We start from the raw sequence: 26,259 nt of genomic DNA on the forward strand, positions 1-26,259 counted from the left end.
AAGGCTCAATTATATTTAACTTGCAACACCTGTTTATTGTCATTGTCAATGTCAAAACTTGAATCATCAGTTTCAATATTTAGGCAAACTTGAATTTCTTTGTATAAAGGACTCGATTAAAATATTTCGTTATGGATGATCCTGAACTTGAAAGAATTCGTCAGCAACGGCTAGCCCAATTGCAAGCGCAACATGGGGTATGTTTATGTTGTTTTAGGTTATGTATTAAAATATTTGGTGGTTTGTAGACCGTAGTATACTTTTACAATAAAGATTTAATTTTGTGAATTTTTTTAAGGGCACAGGAGATCCTAATCATGGTAAAGCCCAAGAAGAAAAGATGAGAGCTATGGAAGATGCAAAACATTCGATTTTGGCCCAAGTGCTCAGTCAAGACGCGAGAGCCAGATGTAAATATAATTATATTTTTAACCCGTTTTTATGAAAATTTACAATAATCTTACTTCGTTTTCTTTTTCCAGTGAACACAATAAAGCTCAGTAAGCCAGAAAAAGGAACTATGGTTGAAAATATGATTTGTAGAATGGCACAGATGGGTCAAGTAGGTGGTAAAATATCTGAAAATGAACTAATTGAGCTGCTGCAATCTGTTAATCAACAAATGCCGAAGACAACAAGCACTGTCAAGTTTGATCGCCGTAGAGCTGCTCTCGATTCTGATGATGATTTTTAGCAAATGGAAAGATCTTATTTTTATACAAAGCTTTTAGCTGCCTTTTTGTGTAACTCAGAAATTATCTTGTATTTTTTAAAGCTAATGGTGTCTGAATAGTTTAAGAAAGCATTTTAATGACTGTCTTAAATGTCTGTTTTAATTTAACACATTAAAGTGATTTCACTCATCTAATATGTTATTTTTTTTGTTTAAATTTTGTAACATAATCATGGAATAATTGTTATCAAAAAAGTACAAATGGTATACGCATATTTATAAAATCGGAAAAGAATAACCTAAAGTAAATTAAAAAAATCAAAAAACCCCAATGGCTGGGCTCTAATGCACTATCTATTTGCTGCTTTTTAAAACAAAGACATTATAATGTAACACTCTTTTTTAGAAATTTATTCCAAAAAAAGGTTATGGCGAGTGTTATTTAAACAAGTTTTTATTAAATTAGTATTTTATTTCTTAAATACACTATATTGTGTTTTGTGCCATTGTAATATACCCCATGACACTCCGGGGAAGAAGTTGAATCGAAATCCACCTCACTTGTCAAAATTGGTGCAATCTTTTAGGCTCTAGGTCACACACATACATACAATCCAACATGCATAAAAATAAAATTATATACACATGAAAAATATTACTCTCTTTGTTAGTTGGGTAAAAATATTGTTTTGAATAATGGTGTGTTATGGATGTAGCATAATATGTCAATAGTATGTTTATCATACAGCTATTTAGCATTAACCTACATATTTGCTTACTAATTACCCTTTTTTTATTTTAAAAGAATAGACATTTTTGTAATTTTTGGCTTCACAAGGAATTTTTTATTCATGCTCTATATTTACCTGGAACGAAAAATTACACAAAAAAGTACCAAAAATGATATGGAAATATTCTTAATATTTTGTAATTTGATTGTAGTGAACAGTTGGGAGATATCAGCCTTTTTAAAGTGTCTTAAATGAAGTAAAAACTCACCCATACTAGGTAACATAACATACAAATAATAAGGTAGTGCAATGATTCATTAATTACAGTTTAAGTACAGTTAAGTACAGTTTCATACAGCATTAATGAAACCTAAGATGTCGATGATGTCGCTTTTAGCACATTATCTTTACCCCCATGTACATACCTTGACTACTTCCCGTAACTTCAATTAGGTAGGCAATCTTGATGAGTTGTCCGGTCCCGCCGCCGGACGACTAGGGACAGAAATTCGGTTTAGATAAAAACCTTTATTAGCGTAACAAATATCGTGGTCCCTTGAACTCTCGCTTATCCAGGGCTGTATCTCTAATTGCGATTAAGTTCATCAAAAGACAAGAGGATTAGATAAAAACACCAGGTGGCAATAATAACGTATTTCGTGAACAGATTTTTAGTGGTTTGTATTTAAATTATTGATTAAATTTCGTATACTTCAGTATTTTTGATAATGTCGACATTGGTGATGATCGATGGTCTACTGATATCGCGTTATATCTGCACAGCAAATATTATAAAAGGCTTAATGTTCTTTCGGAGTAACAAGTGTTAATGACGAGATGGCGCGGACATCACTGATTGTGTTGTTTGCGGGCTTCGCTGTCGTCTCAGCGGCTCACTCTAGTGTTACTGAAGACCTATTTAATAGTGACATCTCCAATCCTCGGTTTTCAGACAATGTATTCGAGGATGCTAAATTAGATGTCGTAAGTAAAATGCTTTTTTTTACGATGTCCATCTTTTCAAAGAGATAACTTAGGATACGATCGCTACTGCGAGATCAGAATTAGCTTTGTTAAACATAAAATAAACCTGTGGTTTGAGTCAGTCTATAAAATTGTATAGAATATTAGTATTGTCTGATATGTGTGGTCTGTAAATGTTATATCAATTTGCTGGTATATCTATTTACTCTATCTTTCTATTAATCTATTTTTTCCTAATGATAATAACATAATTTCACTAATTAATTCTAACGTCATTTATTTGCTCAACTCTTCTAACTTCAAAAAAACCTCTATTGTCTCATAGTAATAACCTAATAGCAAAAGTTAACTATTGTATTTTCGCAAACCGTTCGCAAAAGTTTATCGAGATATTATTGTACAACGTGATTTGCTTTATTAGAGGAAATTAATCTTTATATTTTGCTTTAAGCCCGAACTGGTTCGGAAATACAGATATCCGTTGGAAGAGCACGAGGTGACGACTTCTGATGGATACATTCTACGGATGCACCGCATTCCGCATGGCAGGGACCAGAACAACGCTCCCGGTGTGAAACGACCCGTAGTGTTTTTGATGCACGGGTTACTGTGCTCGTCAGCTGATTGGGTTATTATGGGCCCTGGCAATGGTTTTGGTACGATAAAAGAATTTCCACTCGTGCTATTTTTAACGTTATTTGATTATTAATATGTCAATTGTCTTGCAGCATACATTCTAGCTGAAAGTGGATTCGATGTATGGATGGGCAACGCTCGCGGTAACTACTATTCGCGTAGGCACGTTCGTTTGAATCCTAATTCAATACTGAGCAACGCTTTCTGGGAATACTCCTGGGATGAGATTGGAAATATAGATTTACCAACGATGATAGATTATACACTTAAGTACACAGGCCAAGAAAAACTCCATTACATTGGTCATTCTCAAGGCACAACATCGTTCTTTGTTATGGCGTCTCTTCGTCCTGAGTATAACAACAAGATAATTTCGATGCATGCGTTTGCTCCTGTTGCGTACATGGCACATAATAAGAGTCTTCTGTTAAATACATTAGCGCGTTATGTCGACGATATAGAGGTAAATATTCAATAGTTTAGTTCTTAGCTGAAATTTGTAAAGTTCACAAATAATTACAATATCTTAGAGCTCTATTTCTCGGAATGTCATCCACTTAACTACTAACACTAATAGGAAGTTAAGAGGTTAATGAATTTTTTAATCAACATACTTTAAACAAGAACATAGTACACTGTAGGACACATGGCTTAGTTACTAATGTTAATGAATATTGTGTGGCACACAAAAATTAAACACTGTAATAAAGAATAAGATATTAAAATAAAACACGATGTTTACGTAACCGATTAAATTTAGCAAAGTTCAACATTTTGGGGGTTTGTTTAAAATTAGTAGTGACAAGTTTATATTTTAGGAATTTGCGAGCCGTTTTGGAATTGGGGAATTCATGCCTAACAGCCAGATAATGACATGGGCTGGAGAATCGATGTGCAGGGATGAGGTCGCTACTCAGGCGATTTGCAGTAATATATTGTTCCTGATAGGCGGATGGAATGAGGATCAGCATAATGCGGTGAGTGGCATCACATTTATTGCTAAAAATGTCTATGAATAAAGAATGATATCAGCGCCATCTAGTTAAAAATCAAAAAGTTGTTTTAGTTGTTATTTTACTAGGACCAAGTAGAGTATTCCTTCTATTCTTTTTCTATTTCTCCTATTCTATTTCTTTTTCTTCTATTCTATTCTATTCTATTTCTAATTCTTCTATTCTTTATCTGAGTTATTTGAAGTTTTTTTTTTGTCCACAGACTATGATGCCAGCGATATTTGGCCACACCCCCGCCGGTGCCGCTGTAAGACAGTTCGCTCACTATGGCCAAAGTATTGCTGGCAAAGAATTTCGCCGCTATGACCATGGGTTGTTAAGGAATATGATTGTATACGGCAATATGAGGCCACCAAAATATAATCTGGGGAATGTTAAAATACCCACATTTTTGCACTACTCATACAATGATCCTTTATCTCAAGTTAAGGACGTTTATCGTCTACATGAAGAGCTAGGTCACGGAATCAAGATGTTGTTACCATTGCCTACATTTAGTCATCTAGATTACATGTGGGGGATAGATGCGAAGACTGTATTGTACGACAGAGTAATAAATTTGATGAAATCCGTCGGGCATGGATAATCTTAAAATAAATAATAAAGTCAAATTAAAGTGGAGGAAATTCGTAATACAATAAAATTAAAAAAAAAAAAATTGAAAAATTTTCATTTTTTTCTAGACTAATCTAGTTAATAATGTTCCCCTGTAAAAGTAAGTTTGTCTGCGTTGATTGTTTTTAATTTTTATATCACAAACGTCTGAAGTCGATGTAAAGTTTACCGTATTTAAGATATACTATGCATGTTATTTGTCAAATCATATTTGTTAAAGTCAGAACTTGCCACAATAATTAAATAATTTTGCAATAATGTTCCACTAATAATTAATCTTGAACGAAATGACGTAGGTACATGAATTAAGCAAAAATAGTCTTCTCCTACAGTCATTTTAAAATAAATGTTTAATTATTACAATAGTTAATTTAAAAAAAAAGTCTAGTTAACGGCATACCATAGAATGCATGTGAATAGGAAAATAACAACAGTGCCGTCTAGAAACTCCCAAAATTAGCGAAGTTTTATATTATCAGGGATCCCCAAACTATTTTGGACAAGTGACCCCTTTTCCAAAATGAACTGTTACCTCAGACCCCCCATGGCCAAATGACCTACTTTTGAGATCAATTGTCATTATCATTATTACTATTTTTCATTCCGACTTAGGTCAATAGAAGAAGACAGAGTGAGAATTTGCAATGCTTTAAGACAACTTTGGGAATCCCTGCTTTATAGTATGAAGCATATGAACTAAAGAGTAAAAAATAATGAAATATCCTGCAATTTTTGCACAACAATTTTATAATAAACAATATACAAATTTAAAAACAATTTTATTGAGTGACTACGCAACCGTCCGTATAAAAGCTTCGCTTCAAAAAGGCACGCTTCGATTTAATTAATTTTTTCACAACTTAAAAAATAATTTTGCAATTTTTACGGAGAGCAATTAGTTGACTGTTTACATCAAATGTTTGATAAAGACCTGCCTTTGATTTCAGCTAAAGTTAAGCTTCTTAATATTTAATAACTTTATTAAAATAAGATAATGAAATAAATGTGCGATAATGAACAAATCAATAATTACATTTTATTCTAGTTGACAAAAATAAACCTTGTTTACTTGTACTAAGGTACAATTTGATATAATTTCAATTTTCTTGTATTGACGACTGCAACTGATGGTAAAGATTTGATATCATGAATAATGTACTCTTATATAAAAGACCTGATTACTCTTCTTTTGTTTAATTGGTTTTCGATATGTGGCAGGGAAAACTAATTGTGTTGTTCTTCGGGGTGGCTCTGGCTTCACCTAACGCCGACTACATTGAGGAATTAGTCCAAAATGATAGCTTTGGTTCACGATTTTCGGATAATTTACAAGAGGATGCCAGATTGGATGTCGTAAGTGTTTTTGTTCGATTTTTCGATTCAGTGTTCTGGATGTACAAGAAAAATCTAAATTTTCCAGCAAAATCTTTAAATTTTCCAGCCAGAACTCGTTAGAAAATACAAATATCCATTAGAAGTGCATGAGGTGACAACCCCAGATGGATACATTCTACGGATGCATCGCATTCCGCACGGCCGGGATCGGAACAATGTGCCCGGGATGAAGAAACCTGTAGTGTTCTTAATGCATGGATTGCTTAGTTCCTCCGCTGATTGGATTGTTATGGGGCCTGGCAATGGTTTTGGTAACTATCCTAATTTTATTGTTTATAATAATTATAACTACGATCATGTGCTCTACATTTCAATTTAGTTAAATCTAGGTATATCTATATATATAAAAGAAAGTCGTGTTAGTTACACTATTTACAACTCAAGAACGGCTGAATCGATTTGACTGAAAATTGGTGGGCAGGTAGCTTAGAACCAGGAAACGGACATAGGATAATTTTTACCCCGTTTTCTATTTTTTATTCCGCGCGGACGGAGTCGCGGGTAAAAGCTAGTTCTGTATAAAAAATAATGTTGAGGCGAAGTTAACTTAGGATCAGTTTGCTAGTTTGATAAAAAAACAAATATTGGGGAAGAAAATAAAGTCGTATATCAAGATTCTACAATTATATGTAGGTATTTAGATATATTCTTAAATGTCTTTGTAATTAACCGAACCGTTTTTGTAGGTTACATTCTAGCCGAAGAAGGATTTGACGTTTGGATGGGTAACGCTCGCGGTAACTACTATTCCCGTAGGCACGTTCGTTTGAATCCCAACTCAATACTGAGCAACGCTTTCTGGGAATTCTCCTGGGATCAGATCGGAAATATAGATTTACCTACGATGATAAATTATGCTTTAAGACACACTGGACAGAAAAAACTTCATTATGTTGGTCATTCTCAAGGCACGACTGCGTTCTTCGTCATGGGATCACTTCAACCTGAGTTTAATAACAAAATATTGTCTATGCATGCTTTTGGTCCCGTTGCGTACATGGCGCATAACAAAAGTCCGTTGTTAAACGCTATTTCACCATTTGCTAACAGGATCGAGGTAAGAATTTGGGAAGAAGAATTCCTAATGTTGTTGACTTTCATTAATATTAGTCTATATTTTAGGAACTTGCGTCTCAGATTGGCATAGGCGAATTTATGCCGAATAATTTGATAATGACTTGGGCCGGCCAAGCTTTGTGCAGAGATGAAGTGATGACGCAGGCGATGTGTAGTAACATCCTGTTTTTGATAGGAGGATGGAATGAAGCGCAACACAATGCTGTGAGTATTAGCCTAACATTTAAACAAGTTATTTGACTTTGACCGTTTTTGACGTAGCTTGAATTTTCTTGAGAGTAAGTTATAGTAAGATGAAAACTGTAAACCAGAATAGGGTTGTAAAGTACCAAAAAAATATTTAAAGGTTTAACTCAAGTGTTAGTGACCGCTCTTGCAGCCTGTAGGTATACATGCCTCATCAATCAGAAGACAAGTTGGCTTCAATATAATATAATTATTATAAATTCATTTCTGTTCATAGACAATGTTACCGGTAATATTAGGCCATGCCCCCGCCGGTGCTGCAGTAAGACAGTTCGTTCACTACGGCCAAAGTATCGCCGGTAAAGAGTTCCGACGCTACGACCACGGCTGGATGAATAACTTGCGAATTTACGGCAGTTTGAGACCACCAAAATATGACTTGGGAAATATCAAGATTCCTGTATTCTTACATTACACCTACAATGATCCTTTGTCTCAAGTCGAAGATGTTGATCGTCTTCATAATGAGTTGGGAGCGAGTACTAAAATGCTTGTACCCCTACCTTTATTTAATCATTTAGATTTCATATGGGGAATAGATGCGAAAGAATTGTTGTTTGACAGAGTTATAAAAATTATGCGAAATATTCATGGATAATTTAATGTGAAATTACAATGAAAATTATAGTACAAAATGTTCTTCTGCAGATTTAACGTAAATAAAATGTATGGTATTTAGATACAAAACAGTTTTATTTCGAAATAAAATTACTGAATTATTTTCATATTCCCCATAATGTTGATAAACAAATGTGTCTTCCACAATTCTAGAAGCTTGTAGAAGTCTACAAAATATTTAAAAAAAATTCATAGCATTATCGTTTCTATGTATCTTTTTATCCTTTCATTTAATATTATTTTATTACATTCCTAGCTTCAATTGTTTTTTGAATGATATCGCTAGAAAACTTATCAGATAATTCCGAAGTTAGCGACCGCTGCATAATTATGACAAAAACAAGTAGCAAATACCTATTTGATTTAGTTTTAATATCAGATTTAAATGTTAGATAGTGGAAAATTAGATTAGGTATCAGTTAATGACGTCTATTTTCTTTAAATCACAAGAGCCCGTTTGTGACGTAATGATAATAGCTAAATTCGAGGACGATTTCTCATTCTACTTTTTTATCTTATGCGATGTGGGTATTAAATCAGCGTAACTGGTGTCAAGTGATCGCCCATTAATGTACTATAATTCGAAGACATAGTGCTTAGGGTAGCAGGTTGGCTGTAGGCATACGGCCGACTGTTAAAATTAAGCCAAAACCTTGTGCACATACCTCACGTGAGCGGGATAAGGCCAGGGAGAAAACGATGATTGTTTGGCCTTGTGAGGGAAAAGATTGATGACCAAGGGCCTCTAAGTTACATTTCGAAGTTTCACTGCCAGTTCCACCCAAACAAGAATAAAACTGCATACACTTGACACTAGCCCAATCCGTAAAGGGAGAGCCGTAAAAAGCATTTGAATTTAATCAAATCTCGATGAAAAATTAATATAAAACAATTCTTTAATTTAATTACTATATTTTGGTTCTGATTGTATACATTCAGTCTTTAACACAAAAGAAACGTTACTTACGTTTCTTTTGTGTTCAGCACTCTAAGCCTAATCAGCACCTTTTTAAGGACATAACAGAACCTGTTGCACTTCACCACCAACCTTGCAATTTACTTTGTACTATAATTACGGATATATAATATGATACTTAATTAATAAACATGGATTAGATATATTAATAAACAAAACATTAAACCCGGAAAAAACAAAAGATTTATTTTGCTTAACTTTTCCGGGTGTCTAAATGAGTTTTAAATACGGTTCATTATTATAAATTTGTGGATAGATAAGATTTGTGGGATTCGTTTCATATCTTAATACAAAAGAGTATAAAACATGGGTAAGTTTTTAACTCTTAATTATTTATTCGACTACAGTCATGTCCGGTAGAATATTATTGTTGTTAGTTGTTGGAGTTACTATGGTGTTCGCAGAATCACTGCAATCTGACTACATTGATGAACTGTTCAGGATTGAGAGGTACAGTCAACGATTTTCAAACGACGTAAAGGAAGATGCTAAATTGGACGTCGTAAGTAACATCTTTTATTTATTTTTATTCCCTTAATTCAACTTATTTTGGCTTTATTTTATAGCAAAAACGCCTTAAATCTTAATCTTAATATTTTAATCTTAATTATTAATTATTAATATCGTAATCTTAATACCTTAATCTTATATCTCAATCTTAATGGTATTATAAATAAGAATGTTTAGATGGATGGATGTTTGTTTGAACGTATGTCCAGAACAGCTCAATAAATCTTGATACAATTTGGCACAGACGTAGAACATAGGCTGGAAGAACACATAGGGTACTTATTAATTTCTAGTTTATCTATTTAGATAGCTAGTTAATAATAGAAATTAATAAGTCAAATAGTATTTTGTAGAAGACAGCAAGAATATATTGTCACCGATTGTGTTATTTAATATTTTGTAATGGAAGTCTATACTGTCAGCACTATCGAGAGAACTAAATCCTTAAAGTAGAAACCTTTTCTATACATCAATTTACATAATTTTACAACTATAAGAGTAAAGCAGATAACGTTTTAAATTATTTCTTTCAATTTTAGCCCGAACTCATTATAAAATACAAATATCCATTAGAAGTGCATGAGGTCACAACTCCAGATGGATACATTCTGCAGATGCACCGAATTCCTCACGGCCGGGATAAGAACAATGTGCCCGGTACAAAGAGACCGGTTGTGTTTTTGATGCACGGCTTACTTTGTTCTTCGGCTGATTGGATTATTTCGGGCCCTGGCAGTGCCTTTGGTAAATATTACTTACAAGTAAAGCTTTATTTCAATACTTCTTTATCGTATAACCCTTTCAAAAGGGCACTGGTTTTTGTGAACCCCTGCTATTTTATGTGTTTGTGATTCGTGGACTTCAACTTTATTTCCCGCCATCGTACACTCGCGCCGCGCATTTTCGTCGACCCCAGGAGGTCCATCTGTACCACTTTTGGAAACAGTGAACTAAACAAAAGTCTATAACTTGAAATAAATATTTTCTTGTTATCCTTAATTTTTTTTTTCATAGGTTACATTCTTGTCGAAGAGGGATTTGATGTTTGGATGGGCAACGCACGTGGAAATTATTACTCACGCAATCATGTTGAATTGAATCCTGATAATACCGATTTTTGGGATTTTTCTTGGGACGAAATTGGCAATATTGACCTACCAATAATGATAGATTATGCTTTAGCAGTAACAGGAAATGAGAAAATCCATTATGTTGGTCATTCTCAAGGCTCAACAGCTTTCTTAGTCTTATGCTCTCTCCGTCCCGAATACAATGACAAAATAATTTCCATGCACGCTTTCTCTCCCGTTGCTTTCATGGCGCACAATGAAAGTCCTGTATTAAACGCTATAGCTCCGTTTGCTAACAGTATCAAGGTAAATTATGGACCAATTTATTATTATAATAGAGAATATATTAAGTATTAAGTCTTTTGACTTAGAAAAAAAATAATATGCTTTTTGGTCCTCTCGAATTTCATTTAGCCTAAAATTAATAATTCAAAGACTTCGATCAACACTTAACTTATATTTTGATCAAAGTTTTAAGGCAACCCATACAGCTCGTTGGCTAAGTTGATGATTATTATGTGATTAGTGAAAATGGTAGGTATATTTTGATGCTATTCCAGTTATGACCAGCAAAATTCAACCGACGTTATCATCATCATCTCCGGGGTCTTTTCCCACTCTCGTGGGGTCGGCACACAACGTTTTATAAACCTTAAAGTTTTGGCTTAAGTTTTTACGGCCTACGGCCTGTTGCAAACCCAACTTGAAGAATATCTTAAAATTAAATATAATATAAACTAAATATTTAATTCAACCAACGTTAAAATTAACTTTTGTGTTTTGTACATGTTTTATTTTCTTATTTCAGATTCTGGCTTCCCTCATCGGCATTGGTGAAATATTGCCAAACACTTTATTACTAACATGGGCCGGACAAATATTCTGCAAAGATCACGCCATCACTCAGGAAATCTGTAGCAATATTTTGTTTGCTGTCGGGGGATGGAATGACGCACATCTTAACACTGTTAGTTAAACTCTAGAGCGATTTTGTATTAATATTTTCCTAATTTAATTTTCTTCTTCATCACCGTCAAAGTGTGCTTAGACTTGGAACTAGTTTCTTAACATTTTATTTTACACCGGGAGTGTTGCAAGATGTCGCTAAGTGTTATCCGATTAAGATTATAATCTTAATCGGACATCAGATCATCGAGCGCCATATTACAACAGTGACCAATTCGTAAAGCAATAAATAGCACGGTATGATTTAAAAAATATCGTTAATGTAAAAAATTTAAATAAACAATTTCTTACATTACTTAATTAGTCCCATTACAAAATTTTGAGTAATTTATAGTTAAATTCAAAAACGTTTTCAACGGATTTAATGTTATTTTAAGATTTTTTTTATCAATACTAAATGTATTATTCTTTTCAGACAATGATACCGGTCATATTTGGCCACACTCCTGCTGGTTCCTCAGTTAAACAGTTTGCTCATTACGGCCAAAGTATCGCCTCGAAGGAATTCCGTCGTTACGACCATGGCATTGTAAAGAACATAAGACTGTACGGCCGTCGAAGTCCGCCTAAATATAATTTGTCTAATATTGTTGTACCCATATTTTTCTATTATTCCGACAACGATCCCTTATCTCAAAGTAAAGACGTCTATCGTTTATATGAAGAATTGGGAAGTGAAAGTAAAGTACTGTTACCCTTGCCGTCTTTCGGACATTTAGATTACCTATGGGGTATAGACGTTAAACCATTGTTGTATGATACAGTCATACAATTGATGGGGGTCGTAGAAGACCAGTAATTTTATAAATCGACTGATATTAATTTATAAACTGCTGCATAAGCTAAGAGACAATATAATAAGGTTTTTGTAAAAATTAACCAGGTTTTTATTTTGCTTTATGTTTATAGAGTTTATAATCACTCATAAAAGGGGAAAATGAGATGTTTGATGCTCCAAGACTGGATGACAGACGTTTTGGTTTTTTTATTTATATCGTAAGGTGGTAAACAAGCAGGCGGCCACATGGATTCGTTGCAATAGCGAAGCTATCGCTGCCTTTATATATATCCTCACTTGCAGATTCGTTGCCTATCTTTAATCGACGGAGGAAGACGGGGTTTTTAATGAATCTTTTATTTTTAGGAATAATTCGTATAGATCTGGAAATTGGTAGAATTATTCGAAATATACGTTATATTATACCTTTATTTAACATTTGGAAAGAAATTAGGTCAAAATGCGTTCGCGTTTTTTGGAAAGTGAAAAGTTTTATCAAAGCGAGATGATATAGATCTTGGTACACATTTCTCCACAATCCCCCTCCCTCCATTAATACGAGTATTACTTATTAAAAATGTAATTGAAGAAAGTAATACTATATTTGCGACAAAGATAGATGTAATGGTAACGGATGTCTCTTCAGTCGGATTAGGGAAATACATAATAATTATGACGCAAAGAAGTCACGATTATTTTAACTTTAGTAATAAATAAGGTGGAATAATTCATTCGCGATGTTAGCATAAATTATGAAAATGATAACATGCTAGAAGTTTGATACATTTTTGTGTAATTTTTAATACGTTAGTTATGCTCGCTTTGTGGATTATAAGAACGCAGATATAATTGTGAAGCATTCAATAATAATCTTGTATACTATAAAAGATATCAGATCATCTGGTATCAGATCATCTTCTTATCTCGAGATGTTTATTCTTCACAAATTAGAACAACATTTTAAGAATACAAAGTTTTTAAACGTGATGATTGAAAAGTGATGTAAACAATTCGTTAATCATATTTCGAAATATTAAAAAGATTATATGGGATAAAAAAAGCGTTGTGAATAATAGATGTATTAACGAACAAAATGGACGAAATTGTACTCAGCTACTTCACGGATCTAAAAAAATGTTAATGATGTCACGTCAAATTACTTTCAGAGTACATATTTACCATGACAAAGAAAGTGTTCAGCAGAGGAATATTCCATAGGTGAAACTTTTTTCATTTTGCACCGTCCCGATATCATTAATACCTAATTATTATTAATTTATCTTTATTATCTAACTAAATATTAATAACTGCGTAATTTTTTAAATTATGATTATGTTGCGTGAGTTGTTAATCGTAACTGTTGTGTTTGTTTTATTATTACTTTTATTGTTTTTTGTTCAGTTTGACCGTTATCTATCTATATCTATATATATAAAAGAAAGTCGTGTTAGTTACACTATTTATAACTCAAGAACGGCTGAATCGATTTGACTGAAAATTGGTGGTGGTAGCTTAGAACCAGGAAACGGACATAGAATAATTTTTACCCCGTTTTCTATTTTTTATTCCGCGCGGACGGAGTCGCGGGTAAAAGCTAGTATGATGTAAATATAAACCTGAAATAAAATAAATCAGGTGTATTTTCTTTCTATATCAATACATTCGTTAGTATTATTTAAATTTCAGTAACAATCAGATCATAAAATCAATCTTTAATCTTTAATAATAGTAAAGCGATTATTATAATTTGGTTTGATAAAAAGATACAAAAGTCTTATTTTTTCCGCCATGATAATACTTAAATATACTAGTGAACCGCCTTGGCTTCGCCCGAGTTGCAAAGTATGCATCAGATCTCTTTTCTGTTGTATCAATAGTACGCTTACGCTCGCATGTTAACCCGCGGGCGTCTGGCCAGCGAGCTGATTTTTTGGTAGCGCTTATTTGTTTTTGATCGTGATATCTTCTAAACTATTTATCAGAATTATATACTAAACAAGGCAATTTTAATCTACATAAAATTTCCCTGATACCGAACACATTTATTATGATAAGGATATAAAAGCCGAAAAAGTAGCTCTGCAAGTAACATAAGGTTTTTAATCGATTTTTATATTATTTTTATATTTTCGACAGACAAAACCGTACCAAATAGCGATATGCCATCGATGACTTTTTTGTAGAATTTTTTGAGATCTACAATTCTCTCATACGCCATTTTTATAAAAGCCAAAAAAGGCAAATTTTTAAGAGTTCCGAAATACGCTGTCTATTAATGTATTCGAAACTTTAAATTCAATGAATTATATACACAAGCTATTCGATATACATAACCTTCATGATGGTGAAAACCGTATTTTGATGCGTTTCAAACTTTAGCAGAACATTTGAGTCATACAAAGGTCACAAAAAGATTGTAAGATTTTTAGATTAGATTGTTGTTGTCTAGCCAGTATCTTGGTATGATTCATAATATTCATAAAATAATAAAGTGCTAAAGTGCCCTTTGTTCAATTGCGTAGCGCTGGATGCACAAGATGACACAGAAGTATGTCAGGCGTAACTCAAAATAATAGAATTGGAAATAACCCTCATAGAGAAACGCAATATTGTGGCTTAAAATAGAAGGTATTTACAAGAATTGAAGAAGGTATGCGATTAGAACACAATAGAAGCATGATTGCAGAAAGAATAAAAAGGCGAATTCGAAAAAATATTCCCGAAATAATTGCCAATTACAACTTAGATGATTATATAATTTGCCAATTTAATGTGATTGTGAAATGTGAAATTCGAATGTGAGGGTAGATAAAAAAAATCTGAGTGCACAGGAAACAGGAAATTTTATCAAGTATGAAGGTGGGGGGATATGTAAAGGTTTGAAAGACCTCAAAACATATTTAAAAAAACGCCTTTACCACATATATATACTAAATACATTGGAAAAATTCAGCACGTCTAAAAATTTTGTTTGCTGTATTTACAGTACTGGTAAAATCTTCATAAACCCAGTTTGTTGTTAATATAAAAAGTTTTTTTCTTTTTTTTGTCCCTTTATCCTATTAAGGCGGCCCTTTTGAATATGAATTCCTAATAAGCTTAATATCGTGCTTGTCAGCGACTTATAAATTCAATTTTAGGTTATGAAATTAATTCTAGTCAATTCCGAAGTAGCTTATAAGTAATTTAATTTATCAAAATGCGATCTTTAATATAAAGTTGTAATTAATTAAGAACGGCTTAACTCACGTATGATCATCCGGTGAAGGCACCGACACGTTTCGGACCCGTCGGGGGTCCATCTTCAGGGCTAGTGTTTATTTTGAGATCTTCGCGGTCGCGTCGCGTCTCGCAATGCGGGCCAGAGCGCGTAGCGCGCAGCTCGAAGGAGTGGGGCGCGCCACTCGCGGGGGGCGCGGTGGCCGTCGAGTGCGTCAGCGACGGCGATGTCGACGAATTCAAAATTCCAAGTTTAAGTCACTGTTCCTCTTTTCGTCTGACGTGTATGGTGAAGGAAGCCTAGTTTTAGTCCCCTTCCACTTCCCACCCTTTTTTTATAAGGATAGGATGGGAAGTGTATAGGGATTTGATGGAAGAGGGATCGTATAGGATGGGGATATATTTTCATTCTACGTATCTCCTCCTCCCTTGATAAAAGATAGGCAATGTAGATGCATTTGTGGATGTCTATGGGCAGCGGTCGCTTCAATGTTTCGGCAAATTCAGGTGGCCGTTTGCCCGTTTGCCACCAAATAGAGACAGAGCTTGAGTCAGAGAGAACTGTAGTTCTGAGTTTCTCATTATATAAGAAGACAAACCATAATCTATTGAAAATGATAAATATGGATCCAATATTTTCTAAAATTCTCATATTAGTCAAAATGGAAATCCTCGGTTTGCACTTTTACTCTTAAAATTGCTTTTTAATCATTACATACATATACTAAAAAATAATTTTATATGATTTAAATCATATCACAACCATTCATGTTGAAATATATATTGTCATCGAATTGGATATTACTAATGTTCAATACCTACGTAGATAAAAATGATACAATTGATTTATCAATAATAATATCATAAAAATGATTTTTATCGAGAGTATTTAATACATGACAAATTTTCCAAAGTTAAGTTATGCAAAATGTGGCTTATAACATCGTCAGTTTTGTTTGTTTTGGTAAACTTTGTAGCCGGAGGAAGGTCACCGCATGCTGATTACGTTGAGCAGTTGGTCAGAGCCAATAATTTCGGAACAAAATTGTCAAATAATATATACGAAGATGCTAGATTGGATGTGGTAAATTTCTTTGTTTGAATATTTTCTAAGTTATGCAAGTTGTAGTATTGCCAATATGACTTTATAGGTATATATAGTGTTTGTGCATAAGTAATTAAGTGTTGTGTATAAGTTATTGTCATTGAGCGATTGTATCTAGTAGTTAATTCATTAAATTCCGTGCACAGAAAACCAAACCACAGAAAACGTGCGAAAGTGTAGATTCTTTTTCCCTTAAGTAAAATGTATGATTAAAAATGTTACTTAATTTTTAAGCCCGACCTCATCCGGAAATATGGATATCCGGTAGAATCACACAACGTGAGGACTTCGGATGGTTACATCCTGCAGATGTTCCGCATTCCTCACGGCCGGAACCTGAACAATGTGGCCGGTGTCAAGAAACCTGTTGTGTTCCTGATGCATGGTCTATTGGCTTCATCTGCGGATTGGGTCCTCATGGGACCTGGCAGTGCTTTTGGTGAGGATTGTATAAAAGCGTGATTGATCACTATTAATCCACCAATGAATTAAGCTTGGATACTTCCTGGCAAATAAGCTTGGATACTTCCAAGCTTAGCTCTTATTTTGATAGTAATACTTAAATTACATTAAAGAAAACTTTAAGACACGTTTATATAATTTTATCGAATTACAGGATACATTCTAGCCGAGGAAGGATACGACGTGTGGATGGGCAACGCCCGCGGAAGCACCTATTCGCGGAAACACATCCGTTTGAATCCCGATTCCAAAATCAATAAATCCTTCTGGCATTTCTCTTGGGACGAAATTGGTAATATAGACTTGCCGGCAATGATAAACTACGCTTTGACTCATACGGGACAGCAGAAACTTCATTATATTGGACATTCTCAAGGAACAACAGTGTTCTTCGTTATGGGCTCTCTCCAGCCCGAGTTCAACAACAAAATAATTTCGATGCACGCTTTCGGTCCTGTCGCGTACATGGCACATAATAAGAGTCCCTTGTTAAATGCCATATCACCGCATGCTGAAAACATAGAGGTAAAAATTACTTCTTTTATTTCATTGCATTTAAATTATTTATTGTATTTTAATAAGCATTTTGAGTAGAGGATTTTAACTCGCATCGGCACAGGAGAGATCTTACGTAATACTTCGCTATCGACTTGGGTCGGTGAGACATTTTGTAGGGATGGAACAGTGACCCAGCCTATGTGCAGAAATATGATATTCCGTATCACGGGTAGAAACGAGGAGCAATTTAACTCTGTAAGTATTATAATACAAATACTGCTTATAGCCAAAGTCTTAGCAAAATCTTTGACACAAACGTTACTAATCTATTCAGTCGTATACATATATCTATATACCTCATTAATTAATTAAGAAACGGCTTAACTCACGTTTTGATCGTCCGGTGGCGGCACCGACTAGTTTCGGACCCATCGGGGGTCCATCTTCAGCAGGCATCTTCTTGAGTGCGAGACGAGACGCGACCGCGAAGTCTTCGGATTAAACACTCGCCCTGAAGATGGACCCCCGATGGGTCCGAAACTAGTCGGTGCCGCCACCGGACGATCAAAACGTGAGTTAAGCCGTTTCTTAATTAATTAATTATGATTTCTCACGAAAGTTTAAACAATTTATATACCTCATATTTAAGTTATTTTACTATTAAGTTGCCATATCATCCAAAACTACTTAATTTATTTTAAAGTTAACATTTAAATACATTTTAACCCTATTCTTAATACAACTATTTTTACAGACAATGTTGCCAGTGATCATGGGGCACTATCCCGCAGGAGCAGCGGTTAGGCAGCTCGTGCATTACGCGCAGGGCATCGTTGATAAAGAGTTCCGTCGCTACGACCACGGCTGGATGAAGAACATCCTCACATACGGCACAATGAGGCCACCCAGATATAACTTGGGAAATATTAAAATTCCAACATTTTTACACTACACGTACAATGACCCTTTGGCTCAAGTGGAAGATGTTACTCGTCTTCACAGAGAGCTGGGCGCGGGCATCAAACTACTTGTACCTGATCCGCTATTTAACCATATTGATTTCATGTGGGCAATTGATGCTAAGGAATTGTTGTACGACAGAGTGTTACAGTTAATGCGTTCTGTTGAAGAGTAAGAAAATTTAATTATAAAGATTTCTTAAAAATTTGTACTCTAATTTTGAAAGTGATTGGCGCAAAAAAAATATCTTTTTTATGTTGATATATTATTTTGATAGATTTTTATTATTGTTGATTTTTTTTTTATTTATTTCATAAAACTTTTCTTAGACATCCCAAATAAAGGTAAACAATCATAAAGTTGTAATAGTTGTATTAAAAAGGAGGAATTGGCGATAGTACAATATTATACATCTAAATCAGTGCTTGTCTTTTAAATTATAGCTAGACACCTATAGATCAACAATATAAATACCATCTATAGACTAAAAATAGTCCACTGGTACAGGCAGAAATCACGAACTTGACGATAGCACCAGCAGTAAGTAGTACTTGATAGTTGCATGGGCTGGATCTTCCGCAATATCATAACAAGCGCGTATTTTGTGTGGTACTTACAGCCAACAAGTCTAAAACCTGACGTGGTCTACTATTTCACATTATTATGATTACATAAAACAATTTCAACAATAACTGATACTTTGCTTCAACCAAGAAATTTAGATATTACACTAAAGCTCTCATCAAGTATCAAAAAATCAAATTATTTTCTTTTTTGTACTCGAAATTAAATTTTTGATTTAGAACCGAAAATATCTTGTCTGAGAATTCAGTCGCTCGAGCATTACCGTAACAAAGATTCAGTTCAATTACAGGCTTAGTTAGATCCGTAAATCAGGAAATTACTAAGTCCATGTCGTTTCATTTCGAAAAAAATTAAGACTTTATTACTTTACTTTATTACTTTATTTCTTAAAAACGAATTTTAATTTATATGAGAACTGCATGAATATTGTTAAAATAGGAATTAAAATGTATTCAATTCTGAAACTGATTCTTTTTAGTGGTTAAAGATTTTTATCTCAGTGAAAATACTGATTTATGCTTTTGTTCTCCTTCTTACTAATATTATAAATGCGACTGTATGTATGTATGTATGGATGGATGGATGTATGAAGGTGTCTCCAGAACGGCATAAGTTTTTTTTAAATCCGCACAGACGGAGTCTTGGGCCACAGCTAATAATATAACTATAAATAATATAACGAATATTGAGTATAGTAAAATATGCAGTATTGTTGAGTAAAACAAAATAGACCTTTACCGCTATAACACAGAGAAAAGGCCAAGTCTAAATATGAGTATGATTGACGCGTATTTTAGTATTAAATTTGGGATTAATAACAAGAATCTGAAATAATTACAATCGGCTGTTGAAGAGCATTGTTTTCTTGCTAACAATATCTGACACTAATTGGCGTGAGTTGTATATTAAGCCAATTTAAAGACAAGTGATGACGAGACTTTATTTTATTTACAAATACAAAATGAATATTAAATAATTATTAATTATAGATATCTTGAATGCCTATAAATTGGAGCGTTCCATTAAAACGTGTTTAAATAGATTATTATCTAGAAAGAATATTAAGATCAGTATTATTGTCCTAAAAAAATAATTCGTTTAAAATTCTCCACTCTTTATCTATTTTTTAAAAGCTCACATTTACGAGCATAAAATACACCGGAGCTTGGTGAAGCGCCGTCAGAGGCACGTTCTCTGCGGTGGTTGTTATTCGAATATGCTAAAGTAATTAACTGTCAGATATAAGCTCTCAAAAGCAAGGTACAGGACCCTTTAAGTTATAGATATCTGCACGACTAAAGTTACGTTACACGTTATTGTGTATACTATGTTTAAACACTTACGGCAGGTCTCAACTATCATAGAAACAATAACGACAAGATGTCTCCGATTGTGAGATTAATTGATATTGAGATCGATTCAGATCGATCTGCAGTTAGGTTTACTAAATAATAACTGTTGTTGTTTACTTATAAAATGAGTTTATTTATTTAATTTATTTATTTAAACTTTGTACACATATAATTTTTGTGACATTACATTAGAAATGCAGTGATGTACTGGAGAGCTTAACTTAAAAAAAGTTCTCTTACAGCTAACCATAACATAGAGAGAGGTTGTTTAGTGGGTAATAACTATATGTGTGTACAAGTCGTCATAAGTAAATAAATATACTGTTGAACATATGTATATGAATACTTGAATTGGTACTTTTTAAGGCACCATGCAGTATTAATAAGTAGTATACATTTTTTCCGATGTGAAGCGAGTGAGATCAAACGACAGTAAACTTTCCGTTTGTCTTTACTATAAAAAAGAATTGCAAAAATACTGTGAAAATATAGAAATTTATGTTTCTTTGTGTTTAAACATTTCATGTTATCTTTTTGTTTAATTTCATTACATTCTTTGAGTTTCTTAAAGACAATAAAGGAGTGAAGATAAACTAGAATTAGTTTTGAAGTCGTTGTGATGCTCGAAGTCTCTGTTTCTAAGACAATTTTTGTAAATCTTGTTTTAAAAAAATTATGAAGACAATAATATAATGTTGCAAAAGTTTGATGTTGAAATTATTATTAATAAATCACCGGACATTTTATACTTAAGTATTTCATTAAATGTCTCGAAATATTATTGTCATTTTTTAAATACAACCATTGATAAAGTTGAAATTAGAATAGAAAAGCCTGCGACTCCGTCCGCGCGCAGATAAAAAAAAAATGAAAAACAGATGTTGGCCGATTCTCAGACCTACTCAATATGCTCACAAAATTTCATGAGAATCGGTCAAGCCGTTTCGGAGGAGTACGGTGACGAAAACTATGACACGAGAATTTTATATATTAGATTAACCAGTGGACAATAGTGGCTTAACAATAGGAGGAGACGTTTATTTGATTCATTACTTTTTTGGGGTTTTGGTTCATATGGTTTTGGTTCATATGGTTTGGGGTTTTGGTTTATATGTCTGTCATATAGCATACTATTACAAAATAATAACAACTAAAAGTGCAACAAAAATACAAAAAAAAGACATATGTAAGATACCGATTTGAACAATACTTTACTGATTTTATTACTATCGATAATTATACGAACTGTGTCAATTGCTTGATAGGATTTTTATTGTAGAACTCGTTATAACTTTTCCCGAACTATTATTCATTCATCTTGATGGAGTGTGACATAATTTCTCTTGGGAATCGTGACATCATTGTTGACTGCATGTTGCAATACTGTAAAATTGGTACGAAATAATACAATGATGACTATGGTGATGAAGACAATAACAATGGCTGCAATGGTGATAATAACGATATTTACCTACCACGGTGATGAAGTATATAACAGTTGATTCATTACCTATTTTAACATACCGGCATAAACGTGTTTCATATTAGACAAAACTGTAGTGTTCTGTCTGACATACTGTAGTTCAAAATTATGATGCAAAACCTAAAGTGTAGGTATTAATAAAGGTTGACCTGCACTGTTCGTAACACGGTTTGCGTAGTCAGTAGAGTGTAGCGGCCTCGCTCGCTAGATATTTACACGTCAACGCACTCAACGCATTGGGGATTAAAGCGATGCCTCTGACTATAAATTTGTTTAAAAATACTATTGAAGTTAGTATATAGAAGAAATAAAGTGCGGTACAGTTGCAATAATTTGTGTTTACGTCATCGTCCATTTTAATGGTAGAAGGCGAAAATTTGTATGGTACGAATAACATAGTCAAACAATGCAACCCACCATTAATTTAACATCGGAAAACCTACCAACGATACTACCGACTGATGACTACTGTAGTATGTTTAGTATTTTTTTAAAGTGTTATTTAAGCAATTAATAAAAAAAAAATTATAGTGTCACGCATTAGTATTGTATACTATATTTATCAATCTTGCAAAGCTGATCTTCACTCCAGCTTATAAAACAACGAAAAAGTATAAACAATCGAAGATGAAAATAAAGTACGAAATTAACATAAAGGTAATTTAAGGTCGGTATGTAGGGGTTAAATTGATTGACGTAATTCAGTAAAGGTGGCATTGCCGAGTACTAGGATCCGCGAAAGGTCGACGCGTGACCTAATTAAGTTTGTGCCTTGTTTATATATTCACCTGTATATTGTGGACTAAATATTACTATATTTAATAATATGTTAGTAGTACATCTCCATAAGACGTTTAATAACGAATTGTATTTTTATGGAGACAATGGTGTACTTAAGACGTTTCGATTCATAGTTTGACAAAATATGTACTTCAACTTACAGATGGAGCTTTCAAAAGATTTTCGAGGTTTCTCAATTTTGTTTGAAGTAAGAAATAGTCTATATTTTGTGGAAACGTGAATAATTCTCACAATATATCGGTTACATTAGGTTCATCTCCAAACTTCCAAAAATGTATTTTCTCGGTCAAACGAAATAATTTTAACAAAACCGAAAATGAGAAGTATGGTGATGAATATTTAATAGACAGTTGTAACTCAAGTCAACATATGTTACGAAATGAGCCGGCTGGCAGACGATGATATGAAAAATAGCAGACATTTATCAGCCGCGGCGGTACGCCGTGAGGTCGCATTCTGCGGTCGATTTACCGCTGACGGCGAATCTAATGTAGAACAAGATTTATACGCTACACACTATTACTTTGTTAGCATCCAACAACTATTAAGTTTAGTGCTATTTTAGACTATCAAGCGCAAATTAACTGTAAGCGGGAGTTTACTGTGATTTTAAAATTAACTAATTGTTAATTTAAAAACACACTGAACCCCACTGTACAGTCAGTTGCGATTTTAACAAGAATACAAATTGAATCGCCAAAAATTCGGCATAGACATGCTTACATACCCGTCTGAAAACATTACCCTTTGTCAGTCGGGCAATACCATGCCTAATAAAATACCAATAAGTTTCCGATGTAATCCTATAACGACATTGTGATGATGTATATTTAACATGCAAATCTTTAAGAAAAGCTTTTCTTTGTGCAGCAAAAAGCTATCTCGGTTCAAAGGCTGGCTTAATTAGATTGTATTCTTTTTATTATAATAGAATAAGACCTTCTACAGCCAGACTAATATTATGAAGAATATTTAGTGCATGTTAAGAACATCTTTGTGTACTATAATGGAAGGAATCAATATTAACGTCGTAAACAACATAGTAACATTAAATATCAGATTCGTTCAGATTCTTATTTCGTGTCGTGATGGAATTATCCAGAACATAACAGCTATTCCTTTATCAATACGGCGGAAAAGAAAGCTGGGAAAACGTATATATCCTTTATTCATGTTTCTTGAATACAGCTTGTTATTTCAATTTATTTCTTCCTCACAATGCAATGGTCAGAAGCAGTTTATGTTATATAATTCTCACTATATTTTATAAATATCTCATCATAAGATAGATTTTTATCTTTGTTTTCTTAAAGATAGTAACAGTGATGACGATATGTTTTATACAGAGATTTTGATCTCAGAAAGCAACGGTTATTCAGATATGTGATGTAAAATATAATTTATAAGATAGTTATGATGCTATGCGATAAATAATAGTCTTGAACTTTCACTGACAGATAAAGTCTAATTACATGACGTCACAGAAAATCTATTGGATCGTAAATTTCGTTGTTATAGTTTGATACTAACTATTGAATTTTTAATGCACTAACACTGTTTCAAAATGTGTAGAACAAAAGTTATAAAAGTCCTCGGTCGTGACTGAATTTCAAAAACTGCGACGCTTGCAACTTTATAATAAGATTACAGCCGCCTTTGCACTGCGACATTTCCAATTCAAATTTTGGCGTTGGTGAAAAAATCTCTGGAATTTCAACGAAAAACGTAGGTAATCTATTTTAAATGGGCACCAATTTAACCATTAATAAACATGAATTTTAGTAGCAACTAAACTAGAATTTTACAGGTTATTTATTTTATATCTAAATATGCTTTTGACAAGATCTGTAGAGACTAGTATCTGTATTCTCCATTGATCTCTGGGCGCTACTAAATTTTTGTGCTTTAACTACAATCATTTTTAGTTTAATGTCTAGGGTAAAAAGGTGCCAACGTCGTTTATTTTTATTTATTTATTTTAGGATATTTTTTTTTCCTTTCTAAAAGGCGACTTGGTGATGGTAATAGTAGTTTTACATATGAATGAATAATAGAGACATATGTTCATGTGCCGGACAGTTTTGATGGATAGGCTTTTAGGTGACTCATATATCGTAAATCTATGTAGGTATTCATAATTTATTAAAGCTTAAAAAAAACGAAACTAAGAGAGTACTTTACTTATTTTATATAACTACAGTTCGATTTTCTACTGTATTTTGTAATTAACTCTGCAGGTAGGATTTTAAATTAATGAATAGGTTAATGAAGAGCAGTGGCTTTCGGTAACTTTTAAAGGACGTTAAACCTGTTTGAACTTTCGTTAATTAACTTCGTACAGGCAATCAATGTCGATATCAAAATGATAACTTATGTTTCGACAATGTAATCAATTCGACAATGTAATCAACAATATAAATTAGTAATTGAGTGGTCTTATTACTGTAGCTTAAGTTAATTACAACATTTATTATTATATATAATGGCGGACTGTCTTGTTCTTAATATAAATATATTGAACAGAGCGTTTTGTGCCTATAAGTAATAAAATAAATCAAACACATTACCTTCTTTACCACACTATTTTAGAAAGTTCACTCTCATCACTAATTTCACTCAAAAACTGTCGCAGATCTTGGCGTAGTACAGCTAACACAACTCGTAATTAAAACTCAAAAATTCTGCGCATGTAATTATACAAATATGTACTGTTAATCACAGTTTGGGTAAGGCTTTTTACAGGAAGAATATATTACGAAAATCATAAAATGTTCGTTAGCTTTTAAAAATAAACTAATCGTTAAAATTAGAGTGGAAAAATATAGCAGGTAAGAACGTTTTGTATAGGATTAGGTGCTTACTTTCATTAGTAGTCGTTAGCTCGCGTAATTTCAAATCCTCCTCGGTTCCTGTATTTGTTTGTTGGCTTTTATGTCCGGGAACTTCGCTCTGTGTTCTACCAGTTTGAACAAGGAAACAATGTACACTCAACTTGCTTACCTCTATAGTGTATCGGTATTAATTAAACGGCGGTTGGTTTGGGACTGATTTATTTTCAAACATACAGACGGTAGGTTATACTAACCTACCTACATTTAACACAATATATTACAACCTCATTCCACATAACTTTAAGTGGTCAATGATAAACGATTTAATTACAAATGTACGTTATTTCGGTGGAATATTTTCTTTACATATTCCTTTAAATTATCAGGTTTAAAAACAGGAAAAAAAATTGAACAATTTATAGCTAATTTTACCTTAATGACAGTTAAGTATATTATTGTTATATAAAAAACTTCTAAGATTACTTAACATTTAGAAGTTTCTTAACACTTTAATAGTTGAAATAGTTATCGTTGTATAGACTTATATAGAGTAATAATAAAAACGACTTAAAATCTATGTCCAATAGCAACAATGTATAGTGGTCTGAAATAAAACGAATGACAGGGCAATAAACTTCTGTCAGTGGCATACCATGTGAGAAGCGATTTACCTGC

At 33.3% G+C, this 26,259-nt stretch overlaps 5 protein-coding genes across 5 annotated transcripts; all 5 read left to right on the forward strand.

Moving 5' to 3' along the window:
• The first annotated feature begins 44 nt into the window (after positions 1-44).
• On the forward strand, positions 45-853 carry LOC106719172 (programmed cell death protein 5). Its single transcript, XM_014513442.2, has 3 exons — positions 45-197; positions 299-410; positions 483-853. Exons 1-3 carry the CDS (start codon positions 132-134, stop codon positions 692-694), a joined length of 390 nt encoding a protein of 129 aa, XP_014368928.1. The 5' UTR covers positions 45-131; the 3' UTR covers positions 695-853.
• Positions 854-2,210: 1,357 nt separating this feature from the next.
• Positions 2,211-4,662, forward strand: LOC106719126 (lipase 3). The gene is made up of 5 exons (XM_014513382.2): positions 2,211-2,388; positions 2,840-3,044; positions 3,117-3,487; positions 3,843-4,001; positions 4,240-4,662. Exons 1-5 carry the CDS (start codon positions 2,242-2,244, stop codon positions 4,621-4,623), a joined length of 1,266 nt encoding a protein of 421 aa, XP_014368868.2. The 5' UTR covers positions 2,211-2,241; the 3' UTR covers positions 4,624-4,662.
• A 1,175-nt stretch (positions 4,663-5,837) lies between these two features.
• On the forward strand, positions 5,838-7,988 carry LOC106719142 (lipase 3). The gene is made up of 5 exons (XM_014513403.2): positions 5,838-6,005; positions 6,094-6,298; positions 6,734-7,104; positions 7,170-7,328; positions 7,588-7,988. Exons 1-5 carry the CDS (start codon positions 5,862-5,864, stop codon positions 7,966-7,968), a joined length of 1,260 nt encoding a protein of 419 aa, XP_014368889.2. The 5' UTR covers positions 5,838-5,861; the 3' UTR covers positions 7,969-7,988.
• Positions 7,989-8,572: 584 nt separating this feature from the next.
• Positions 8,573-12,358, forward strand: LOC106707445 (lipase 1). Its single transcript, XM_014513426.2, has 5 exons — positions 8,573-9,466; positions 10,014-10,218; positions 10,489-10,850; positions 11,353-11,511; positions 11,926-12,358. Exons 1-5 carry the CDS (start codon positions 9,314-9,316, stop codon positions 12,307-12,309), a joined length of 1,263 nt encoding a protein of 420 aa, XP_014368912.2. The 5' UTR covers positions 8,573-9,313; the 3' UTR covers positions 12,310-12,358.
• Positions 12,359-16,435: 4,077 nt separating this feature from the next.
• On the forward strand, positions 16,436-18,762 carry LOC106719167 (lipase 3). Its single transcript, XM_014513435.2, has 5 exons — positions 16,436-16,591; positions 16,847-17,051; positions 17,229-17,599; positions 17,669-17,827; positions 18,327-18,762. The coding sequence occupies exons 1-5, from the start codon at positions 16,436-16,438 to the stop codon at positions 18,705-18,707; spliced, it is 1,272 nt and encodes a 423-aa protein (XP_014368921.2). The 3' UTR covers positions 18,708-18,762.
• Positions 18,763-26,259: the final 7,497 nt, after the last annotated feature.

This window comes from Papilio machaon, chromosome 12, assembly GCF_912999745.1.
Source record: "Papilio machaon chromosome 12, ilPapMach1.1, whole genome shotgun sequence".
Classification (NCBI taxonomy): Eukaryota; Metazoa; Arthropoda; class Insecta; order Lepidoptera; family Papilionidae; genus Papilio; species Papilio machaon.